At 43.4% G+C, this 12,568-nt stretch overlaps 1 protein-coding gene across 1 annotated transcript in view; it reads left to right on the top strand.

The window, feature by feature from the left end:
- The window catches only part of LOC134431499 (DDB1- and CUL4-associated factor 12-like), a 63,367-nt gene extending 51,159 nt beyond the window's left edge, over positions 1-12,208 (top strand). Inside the window, exons 8-9 of the mRNA XM_063179508.1 lie at positions 11,111-11,295; positions 12,050-12,208. Coding sequence (XP_063035578.1) covers positions 11,111-11,295; positions 12,050-12,208 — 344 coding nt within the window. The remainder of the gene's footprint in view (positions 1-11,110; positions 11,296-12,049) is intronic.
- Positions 12,209-12,568: the final 360 nt, after the last annotated feature.

Below are 12,568 nucleotides of genomic sequence, written 5' to 3'. Positions count from 1 at the left end.
AGTATTGATCAGTTCTGTTTTGCAAAATTGCATCGAGACATGTAAGATAATGACATAAGTTGCTATTACTAACACTCTTTGGTTATGAGAATGAGGAAACAGAGCAAAACAATGCATGTAGTAAAGAAGACACTAACAGTAATTAGGAATAAATCAGATAATGCACATAATCAATAACACATGTGAAATGATATAATTACTAAGCACTGCAACACTGAACTGTCATCCCAGAGTCTGCAGCAGCTGATAAACCTCAGATCAGTAGAGAATTGGAACATCATGTCCAGATAATGATTCTCCAAGCTCACTTTAAAAGTAAGTTCAGCTGTCATATAGAGGGTCAAATTTCCAAGCCAAAACTACTTGAATACTTTTTTATGCAGAAAACATCTGAGTTTATTGTCAATCATCCCATCTGAGTAGAGCTAGAGCTTGGCCAGAGCCCAAACTCTAATTGGTGAGTGTCACTTAAAACATTTTAAAACAAGGCTCTTAAAAATAGCAGTTATGAGTAAAAAACCTTAGGGTTAAAAACCAATCAAACCATCAAGTAATTTAATCCCTCCCAAGTTTCCTTCAGGATAGAGGTTCTTTGAACACAGCAAACCTGTTCTTCAAAGATTTGAAAGTGGTCACAAGCAGGATTATGAGCCTGGATCTGGACACTGAGAGTGTGAGGGTGGAGGAAGTGCAGCTGAATGAGAGACTGATTACCTAGTACGAAACCAAAACCCAAAGAAAGAAGTTAATGTTACAGCTGGACTCTCTGCTGGAGTACTTCTGTAATAATAACTGAAGAAAGCCACGAGACTAGCAGTCTGGATAAAGAAAATGTATAAGCTGTTAGAAAACAAAAAGCAGGATCCTGAAGAGACATGTGTCTTGTAGGTGATCACACAAAAGGATGGTAAAACATATGAAAGCCGGCTGTAAATACCACAACAATACCTTAATAATAATTCTTATTACAAAAATCAGTAAATTCATATTACATAGTCAATATATTAGCAGCAAATGTTCAAAGGGGTTAAGACAACCCTTTTTGAAGCATTCATGTAATATTAACAACAATCTCTATTTATCAGTATTACCTATAGAAAACAGAAATAACAGAGGTTACAAGTTCACTACCAGCAATCCCCAAACATCAAATCATTGGGGAATCAGCTGATGACCCCGCAGATAGGATGTGATTGAAGTTTCCCAAATGTTCTGTCTTCAGAGAAATTTTGGGTAGTTGAATCATTACTAATACTTGTATCTTTACACAGTGGTTTCACTTGCTGGGAAACACTTTTCACGGTAAAATATGTCCATCTATGTCATATTTGGAATACCACTGATTTGCATAGTGTCTCCCTTTTCTGCATCTTGGGCAATGATTCAGTGCTGTCGCATTTCCTACAGACTGGGCAATATTTTGTTATATGTCCAAATTTCTCACTCTTGAAACATGGCCTTTTGGTGAGTTCTGCTGCTATTATTTCTATGGAATTATCTTGTTGAGGAGTTACATGGAGAGCTGCGAGGGTTCTTGAAAGTCTTTCATCCTGTGCTTGAAGGAGTTTCCCGACCTGTTCTCCCCAAATACCTGCTTGGATTGCTGCGATGTACTGAGGTGTGCCCACCTTACTGCATGCCTCTATCATTTCAGTCATGGTTAGTTGACCAGGCATGGCACTAATTATATGTTTGCATTCTGCATTGGCATTTGCGAAAGCAAGGCTTCGAAGTAGATGTGGCTTTGCCGCTTCATCACTTACTTGTCTGTCCACTGCTTGCATGAGATGATAGATGAATGAAGTGAAGGGCTCAGAAAGACCTTGCTTTATTTCTGTGTAAATGCCTTCTGGAGTTCTAACTGGTTGAATTTGCAAAATTGCCTTTCGTGCCGCCTCTTTAATGTCCGCAATCGCATCTCGAGGCAACACGGCTGACTGATCTTCATGTTTGTCATGGGATTCATCTCTTGCTAATTGAGCCAGTGTGAGAGCTGCATGTGGTCCTCCCGCATAACTATTTCTCAGTTGAAGGAGAGCCCTCTGCCATCTTGCATTCCACAGCAGGAGTTGTGAATCTGTAAAAATTGTTGAGGCAATGCACCTACAATCAAAAAGTATCAAGTCATAATTGTTGAATGCACCTCTCAAAAGCTGTTTGAAGTATGGGGATCCCAAACCATTATTTTTCACTGCTTCCATCAAATCTTTGACAACATCATGATCCAGAGGTTCCCATCTAGGATTTTCATTTCATCTCGCGTATCTCACTGGCAATGTGATGCTATCTGTGTCTGCTATATCAAAGTCTCTTTCTTTCAGTGCTTTCTTCCTGATGTCTGCCCAGTTTGTTGAACCGGACATATTTCTTGAGACATTTCTGTTAAATGGAACCATATCCATGCCCATATTCTGTGGATTTGTAATCTGCCAGGATGTACCTTCTGGCCTGAAGGTTGCATGCATTCCATGCATCCCTCACCCTCCTGTTTGAGGCATGGGGAGGGACATTTGTGGTGGTGCACACAGGGGAAAAGAGGGTGCAATGGCTGAACCTGCCATTGGTGGCATTGCAGATGGTACCGATATAGATATGTAGCGAGTATTTACAAAGGATGCAGAAAGGGTGTTGCCATCTTGCCCTGGAAAGGAGGTTTGAGGAAAGTGTGCACCATGTTGTGGTAGGAATTCCTGAGCACATTCCCTGACCTGGATGAAGAGCTGCCACATGAAGTCTTTTGAAAATGGGAAAAGGTGAGGGCGAGTCATGGAGCTGGACTGTTGCCCTGGAAACCAAGCTGTTGGGGCAGGCATGTGAAGTACTGGAGTGCTGCCTGTTGTGGTCCAAAAGTCGGATGGGGCCTGTGATGGTACAGGAATGCCTCGTGAGGCTGTGATGGTTATATTTTCGCTGCTGATATCTTGAGCTGGTGGGTTTTGTGCTCCTAAATCACTCATGGCTTGAGCTCTGTTCTCCTGACCAGTCTTTGGAACGTATGCTGCAGTGTTGTGTCTTGTCCCGACACTTCCCATTTACCTGGGAATATATTCATCATATTCTGTTCACCTGAGAAGGGAACTGGAAAAGGTACTTAAGGGGCTTGGCCTAACTGTGTTTCAAGCAGAGGTTCTGAGACTATGATATTTAGTCTGTAGTGTGGTTGAACTTGCTGCAGTGGTACTGTTGTTCCACTTGGTGGCACTGTTGCTGCATAGTTTGGTTGCGAGGATCCCGATCTGGGTCCAGGCTCCTCTCCCTGGATTGCAGAGGGACTGGTTATTGCAGCTGCAGTCGCCGCCGGTGCCGGTGCTGCTGAGCCGTGCCAGGGCTGTGTTCGGGCTGCAGCAGGCAGTCCCGAATCTGCAGTGAGCAGTGACGAGTCTAGGGGCACAGCCATAGCTGTAGGTTCTGGCAGCCCCCACAGCGCAGCTGCCGCTTGGACGAAGGAAGGAGGCCCCGGGCACACTCAGAGGCTGGCAGGAAGGGGGGGCGAGGGGGGGATGACGTCGGACCCACTCGATCCTGCCCATTGTGCCGTGGGTTGGCTCAGAAGCGAATGGGGATAGAACTAAGATGATGTCATCGGGCTCCGAGCCCGCCCCTGCTGAACGGGGGGACTGGAAAGACGCCTCTGACGTCATTTTCAGGGCATGGGAGGGGGCAGGAGCTGTGGGTGGACCGCGAAGTGGCAGGGGCGTTGCCACAGAAGCTCCGGAGGCAGGCTTAGCTGCCTGGAACGTCCCCCAAGGTGGGGAGGGGGGTGGAGAAACGTGTGTTCTGGATCCCGCTGCTCCCGAGACATGCGCAGTTGTAAATGATTCGAAAAATGCCATATCTGCCTGATCCGATGGTCCCAAGAGCAATTTGAGTTTTGAACGGCCCCGAGGTCCCTCCTGAAATAAACAGGGCAGAAGACTTTTTCTCCTTTCTAAAGCCTTTATTAAAAGTGATCAGCTCAAGATTGGGAGGCTCGACGGATCCGCGGTCTCTCCGTCATCGCTCTGAGGGCGACTCGGAGGAGGAGTGTGCAGCTTTGTCCACTAGGGGGCAGAGCTGGGGGTCCCATCCTCACGAGAGCAGTGAGGGTATACTCCGTCTTACAACTTTCGGGTTTGCTGTCCTGCGGTCCTGGCTCCAACTGAGGTCTTTGCTCAGGGCGAGGGGCAACAAAGGTTCTCAGCATCTCTGCAGGCTCGGTACTTTGTTCCTCACGTCCAGATATCACTTTGATCACTTAATTCTGTGTTGGCTCGTTGTTTTGGGGGTCTTTTGGTAAGTTTGGTGGGGTGGCTTTCCCATGGCATGCTGGTTCCGAGGTTATTTTGTATGCCCTCTGATGTCCCTCCCTCATGTCCCCACCTTTCACTGTCCGAGAAGGGCTATCAACCTGGCTTTTAGGCAGGACAGTACTGATACAAAAGGAGTAGTTAACGAAAACAACTGGTGATTACAATAATTAACAGGTAGAACTCCACCTTATCCATCGGGACAACTCCGTGCCTGCATTCACAGGGATAATGCATAACGCCTTCCTCTTGTGATTCAGGGGGGACAGTTTTGCCCGGGACTAAGGGGGGGGGGGAGGAGGGGGGGGCTGTGGAGGCTCCTGGAGAGTCTTTGCAGCTTCGGAGGAAGGGGCTGCGGGCCCTGGCACTCCCGCCTGCAAGGGAACACCCTGCAGCCCCTGGGGTGTTTGCAAAGTACCTTTTGCAAGAGGTTTTTGGCATTTTGCCTCATGAATTACCTCATAAACAACTCTGCAGATTGACAGAAGGCTCGCAGCCTTCTGGTCTTTGCGTGTCGCAGAATGATAGAGTTCCATATTAACATCCTCCCATAGATCTGGGTCAAATAAATCTGTAACTGTAACATTGGGGAATTCCTCCCTCACCCAGGAGAACACAGTTTCCAGTTCCTGTCTAGAGACCCGGACTGGATGCTACCTCATCATTATCTCTAGATTATTAATGTTATAAATTATCAAATCGGTAGCCAAATTTATGAAAAATTTAACAAAGATTTATTAGATCAATAACAAAAATAGAAATTTCGAAAAAAGAAAAAAAACCACAACAGCCAAGACAGCATCAGCCCCGGGTACAGGCGCTGGGTGACCTAGGGTTGCGGCTGACAGAGACAGCATTTCCCCAGAGGTACCCCTGAGTGCTTCCAGTGGCCAGCCTATATACAGTTTATTCTGCCTGGGGCAGGGATGACCACATATTTCTTTGTGTCCCTTCACATGTAGAGTTGGATCCATACAGGTGTAGGAACAGACAAAGGCCAATCCAGAGATGCAGACGAATGTCTGAGTATCCAGGCAGAAGCTGCATTCACATGTACTAGGATGATACCAGTTCCTGAGTACCGTGATGAAATCATGTCCAGGTTCAGGTCGCATGAGCTCCTCGAGACATTCCATTCCAGGAAGGTCCAGATGCTATCTCCCAGGTGTAGGTGCCAGAGGAAATCCTCTGTAATAGCCCGGGATCGTCCCATTCATACGGTAACAGACCTGATATTATCTTAACGCTGTCCTGGAACTGGTTACAATAAGAATAGAACTCTGTTCCCAGCCAGAGTGGTCAGAGGCATAACTCTGAATCTTCACAATATTTTATACACATATATATCTACTTCTACAGCATTAATTATCTCTACCATATACTACAATTAACGACATCTGCCTCTGTTTTCGAGACGTTACCCCCCATTTTGGCTCCTTGACAGCTTAGCCGACCCTAATGGGTCTGTCATCCTTGGGTATCTGTCCGTGCTCCAACCAGCAGCTCACAGAAATATGGCTCCCTTGTACCGGGTTTTCCAAGTGTCCAAGACGCCGAGATATTCACCTCTGGAGGAATTTTTCTGGCTCCTGGCTTTCATCAAGGAGAGTCCTGGCACAATCTCTTCCTGCCGAGTTCGCACTTTTACACAGGGGCACCAGTTTGTGGAAACCCTCCCCGAGGATCCCCCTGATGGAGAGACCCCTTCAAAATTCTGTGCCAGTATTGAGAGACAGATGGGACTTCTGTTTTTTTCAGTCTTCAGGTTGTTGTTTATTTTTCTCTTATCAGAAGTTCAGCATGCTGTCTGCATCTCAGACTTAGCATACAAAGAGAAGGCACCAAAAATCACAAGACACACAGGTTTGATATAAAATTTTGATAGCTGAACCGAATTTTATTTCTATATATCTTTTGAAATAAACAGGGCCAGGAGACTTCTTCTCATTTTTAATGCCTTTATGAAAAAGTGATCAGCTCAGGATTGGGCAGCTTGGCGGGGCTGCAGTCTCCCGTCGTCTCTCCCAGGGCGACCCAGAGGAGGAGGATAAAGCGCAGCTCTGTCCACTAGGAGCAGAGCTGGGGAATCACGTCCTCATGGGAAGCTTTAGGGCGTGGCAATCCCATCCGATGTTACTTTTCCCGGCGCCGTCCCTCTCAGTCTCCCCGCTGGGGACGACTCCCTTGGTCAGGGCGAGAGGGACTCCGAAGGTGTTCCGCATCTCTGCAGGCTCAGCACTCGGCTCCTCACGTCCAGACATCACTCCAGTCTCTCAACTCTTATTTGGCTCGTTGTTTTTGGGGTTTTCTCAGTACGTTTGGAGCCGTAGTCCCCCACAGCATGCTGGTCCTGGAGTCACTTTGCATAACCCCCCCCCAGGTCTCTTCTCCTCACTGTTCGGGAAGGTCCCCACCCATTACTGTCTCGGAGAAGGGCCATTACCTCGCCCCAGCCAGGGCTTTTACTAATACAAAAACAACCATTAACAACAACGACCCGTAATTACCATAACACAGGCAGCAGCCCAGCAGTAGTGGTAACCTTTTTCTCACAGAAAAAAATCAACTGAATTTTTGTTCATAATATCTTTTATTTTAAAGAAAGCAAGCAAGCAGCTCTGGGTGGCTGAGGAGTCACTGCTCCACTCACAGCACACACCACTACAAGTTCACCAGAGTATATATACTGTTTTTAAGCCTACAAAGCATTTTCCAGTGTGCTTGTATTAGTCCAAATCAACAAATATTAATAAGCTGGGGTCAGCAATTTCATAATCTTTCCACGTGGTCGATGGCTTCCTGTCATTCTTGTGGTTGTCTGGAGGGAGGTCTTACTGGTGTCTGCTACATGATTTTTGTCAAGTGCATCAAGGTTTTTATTATACATACGCATTTAGTTGCTTTGTTACAACATCCCTTAGCTTTACCACAACTTCCTCTATTTTATTCTAAGCATCAGTCATCTTGCTACCTCACCTCTTTACTCTACTATACTTCTATTTCAATGCTTTATTTGGCTATTCGGTCAAAAAGTTTCAAAACTGTTCTTTTTAGTTATCCCAGGGAACACATCCACTTTCGACACAGCAGATACAAGCATTTTCTGATTCCATTGCCAATTGACACAAATCACAAAAACATTTTTCACAGGTCTTTTAAAGCTATTTTGTCCAATTAACTCCTAAAACGTACTTTATTTCTACCTTTCTACCAATTACTAATTACTTGTCTGTCCACGCAACATCTGCATTGCAGTTCTTTCTAACCAATCACTCTGTGCCACCAACACTGCAGAAAATGGAGTAGATGAAGAACAACAAGGAGATCAGACAATGCCCAAAATCCCCCATCTTGTCTTCTATCTACCTCCATACTAAAAACCCAAAACTCTAAGTTTTCCACCCTGTGATATTACACACTTCTAACCAACTACACACCCGTAGTCTCGGTGCTATCAATCAATTTTGGAAGCCAGTTCCATGGCCTCAGGTCAAATGCAGTGCTCTCCTGGGGATCAGTGCCTGTCAGCACAGAAAGTCTCAGCATCCAGGGTTCCAACAGTCACCCTTCAATATCATAAGGAAGAAATACCAGGACAAGGGAGTGTGGTGCCCAGTGGTGACTGGTGGCTAAAAACTTCTGTCTTTAATTATGTGATCATCCCTGCTGAGGGGATGACCTATGTGTAGAGAGTATCTCTGGGGTGCTAGTTCATGTCTAGAGAAAACCTTTGTTCAATACTGTTTTCTATTCTGCAAAGTAGATTTTTTTTTTGGTGTGTGTGGGTAGTGGTGGAGGCACTTAAGTAATATTAATTCCCAAAATAGTGAGTGTTTCAACTTTCTGTTGATCTCACTGGGACTTGAAATGGTGCAACACCTCTAGAAAGTAGGCTGTTTATTGATTTGCAGACTAAAATCTGGGTTAACTTTTAAAGTGCTTTGAAGTGTTACTTGAATGTGCTTTCAGCTTCTAAATGCAACTGCTGGACATGGTAAGTCTATATTAACTTCAGTTCATTAATGTTGTATACAAAAGCAGATCAGAGAAATGTCACTTAGTAAGACTGAAACTGAGGGTGTTTTTTACCTAGTATAACCCTGTCTCCTCTATGTGAGAAGGTAGCGAATGTTTTTTAGTGCATCTTGTAATAGTTGCTTTTCTTAGCAGCTATACAGGAAAGTGCAGGCCCTGGACTGTAGTTCTTGATCTGTGAGAGTGACTTCTTTCTGCTTGATTGGCCTGCAGAGCAATGTTGTGTGCCTGTGACTTTATAATCCTGAAGGCAGCAATGTTAATGCAGTGGACAAAGCTTGCACAGCACAGATTGTGTCTACTCTTTGTGTAGGATGTGCTACTGCATCTTCATTTCCTTCTGGGATTTTTAGAGCTCCCTGCCTCTGAGGAGTAAGACTCAATTTGTTGACCCAAATAGTCCAGGCCTACAGGTGGTAGAGTGCTGGAAATGTAGAAGAGCTTACTGTGATAAGTTCTAGGCACGGGTGGTGCTTTTAGTTTGATGGGAATGATCAATCTGAGGTACTTCAGCCCCTTAGGAGCCAATTTGAAGTGCTGTTCTTGAAGGCCTGTCCTAAACATCCACTTAGTAGTGAGTACAAAATGGATTCCTTCAGTTTTCCTTCAATTTTTTTTTTTTTTTTGTTAGAGAAAGATTCACAGTTGGTTTGTATTTTATAGCTTTATTAATTAATTGCATTGAAAAGTATATGCCATCTCTTTCATATTCCATCCAAAGCAGTTAAGCAATAGAAGCAATAACCATGGGAATATAGAAGACAAAAAATTGATGGACTAAGTCCTTGAAGAGGAGGCAAAACAAAGAAGATAATACCTTTCTTATACAGGATGTTTAATGATGAGACAATCAACCCCCAGTTTTGACTGGTTCTGTGGTGAGAACTTGCCCTAATGATGAACTTTGCTCATTATAATAATAAAAAACACATCCCTAGCTCAGGCACCCTCTACTCACAAAAAGACCACTACTCATCGAGCATGTGCCATGATTTCTTGGGACACTATGCCTTTAAATCGCAACAGAGAAAGGATAAGCCAATAGAAACTTAGGCAAGTAGTGACTTAAGTAAGATGTGCTAATAGCCTAATGTAACTTTTTAAGTAGGCCTTTGTGTGCCTCAGTGTGCTGGTTTTGTGGATCTACAACCCAGTACCCCTTTCTGGTCAGAGCTGTAAATAAATAAAATACATTGACTCTGTGAGGATTGGCTTCTTGCACACCAGGAGAAAGAACCTGGTTCAGGACAACAATGAAGAGGAAGAGATGTCTCCCAACTTGCTCAGATGCATTTTTAGTTCTCTGAATTAGAGATTCAGCAGGTGTGAGACTTGCACAATGGTTTCCCACCTATTAAGCCTGCAGCCAAGACTTCACCTCATATCTAGAACACAACAATGTGACCTTGCCTGTTCTAAGTGTGTTTAACAGATGCTGGTGGCTGTGAATGTAACATCAGGTTGTGGAGATGGAAGAATGAGGATGTGTTTCTAGTTAGGACTCTGTACAGAGGGGAAGGGTAAACTACATCTACACCCCTTGGATGTCTGCTGTCACATGTACTGCTGGTTATATTCCAGTATGTCACAAGTTTTGTGACATTTAGCCCCACTTGGCACAGTGACAGCAGTTGACACATGGATGTATCTGGCCTAACTCACTCTTTTCCCTTCCTGTTTGAATGCTTGTTTAGGCTGTAATTCAGTGGAACTTTAAAGAGGGCTTAAAAAGCTGTAGGGTTTATAACCTGCCTTTATGTTGCACAACAAAGAGTAGCATAGATGTGGTGGGGTTTAATCTGCATAGAAGAGTTGTTTGTGTTAGAGTACTTATACTGAACAAACCTTTTGCACAATAGAGATGACAGGACATTTTGCAAATACATTTTCCTACATACAGAATCTCCTCAAGACTATTTCCAAGGGAAGGAAGCTTAATCTGAATCTTAATCTGAAGATGAGGCTTCAGATTAAGATTTTGTGAAAACAAAATGTATTATTTTGCTCAATTTAATAGCATAAATGAATTGTGTTAGAATGTTTTGTTTGGATTGGAAACTTGTAGCTTCCCATGTGCTGGTGTAACATGGTGGTGCTTTGCTTGTAGTATTCTTAGTCTGTTTTTATTGCTGGGTAAAGTGCTAAAAGTACTAGCTATGAAGTAAGGTGTGCTGGTATGAGATTATTTGAGCAGGGACAGCCTCAAAATTATTTAAAATCCTGATCTGTCTTAGCAGCAAAGTGACAAGTGCTTATACTTGCTTACAGCTAGCCTCTTGACCAGCAAAATGCACTTGATAGCAGCTGGAACAGTAATTTTTCTCACATAGTCACTTATCACATCTTGGCAGATAGCTAGATAGGGTGTGAGCTTGTGGAGGGAACCAGTGTGTTCTTTCCTCTGTCTGCTGCTCACATACTCATGGTGTGTTCACTTAGAGGCTTGTGAGCAAAACAAAACTACTTTTGATCCTAAATGGCTTGTGATATTTGTTTATCTGTCAGAGCTGGGGCCTGCTGAGAATTAAGCTTCTTACTATACATCATCAGTGTATCTGATGGCATCAGAAAAGAAGTAGTATATGTAATTGAAGCTGCTGTTTCAATAGCATCAATGAGATTTGTCTGCACTGCTCCATAGCAGTGTGTGGCCCAAACTTGTGTGTTATGGAGAATACTATTAGTAGGTAGTTCCTCTTAAATAAAATTTTAGACATCAAGAAGCAGCACCGCAGAGCCAAAGCATCCATTTTCATTACTGCATTGTATGTCCCTTCTCTTTTTGACAGGTATTCGATCAGTGAGCTTTTACGAGCACATCATCACAGTGGGAACGGGGCAAGGTTCCCTATTGTTTTACGATATCCGAGCCCAGAGGTTCTTGAATGAAAAGCCCTCACATGCCTGCTATGGACAGAAGCAAAAATTAGGAGGAAGTGAAATTTTAAAGTTGACTACTGGGAAAGGTTGGCTGGTGAGTATCTTGTAGTGGTAGGAAACCCTTTACACAGGAGTTTACACTGGTTATTTTTGTAGTAATGGAAGCTATTATATGAAATTTGTCCCAGTCAAACAGTGATCATGTAACTAATAACGGTAATCTTGAAAAGCAAGAAGTGCTGCAGTATTGCTCTCTATAAAAGCTTTATGAAAGGATATTGAATGATTGGTTGCTCAAGTGTAAGGCATACTGAGTACTTTTCTTATGCACTAATTCATAAATGAACTAGATTTTATATCTTCATATTTTCTAATGCAATCTAACTTCTAGTTTTCAGAACCTCAAACACAAAATTCATTGTCTTCCTTTAAAAATGTGCTACTCTAATGTGGTACTCAAAGCAAGAGAGATTTAATTGTGTGCAGTATTAGAAACTGTCCTCCTGAGGTAATGCCATGGCAGGCACTTGAGTTCAGTTTCCTGTATGTTATCATAAAGCAGTTAATGGCTTTGTCAAACTTTTCTCCATTATCCTTTGCATCACTGTGATGTAACTTTAAAAACTGATGAAAATATCTTCCCTACCCTTCATCTCCCCTCTCCAATGTTTGGCCCCAATGTCCCCAGAAAAATCTTCAGGACAACATTGTTATTGATCTGTCTGAAGCTTCAGGAGTATTAACAGAGAAGATCCCTTTTTAGGCTCTGGAAACAACCTTCTGCTTTTGTGAAACAAGGTTTTTGGGTTTGTTTGGCAGCAGTAATAATCTAAACTTTCCTTTAACAGAATCACGATGAAACCTGGAGAAATTATTTTTCTGACATACATTTCTTCCCAAATGCTGTTTATACCCACTGCTACGACTCATCTGGAACGAAACTCTTTGTGGCAGGAGGCCCCCTTCCATCAGGACTTCATGGGAATTATGCTGGTCTCTGGAGCTAATGATAACTCTTCATAAATGCTGATCTTGACACAGATTTCTACTTTTCTTTACCATTTTAAAAACAAAATTGTGTGATGCCATTGACTTCTGGTTTAAATGCAAGTTATTTTTAGGCAATTTTCTGTTGGTCTCCAACAGTCTTGTACATGTTTTTGAACCATTATTTTTGCTTTAACCTGCTTAGTCTTTTATATGAAGGCGTTTTTAAATCCTTTTTTATTGTATTTACTCCAAATGACTCTTCTCCCACATTTAGGCTGTCTTAGCCACGTGCCTCCTTGCCTCCTCCTCTTTGCTGTGACATAGGATTCCTTCTTCTAGCATGGTTGCTGCTGGACTTTCTGTGAAAGTCTAGGGGC

Source organism: Melospiza melodia, chromosome W, assembly GCF_035770615.1.
Source record: "Melospiza melodia melodia isolate bMelMel2 chromosome W, bMelMel2.pri, whole genome shotgun sequence".
NCBI classification, from domain to species: domain Eukaryota; kingdom Metazoa; phylum Chordata; class Aves; order Passeriformes; family Passerellidae; genus Melospiza; species Melospiza melodia.
The sequence above is the reverse complement of the archived record's forward strand: the minus strand, read 5'-3'. Positions and strand labels throughout refer to the sequence as shown.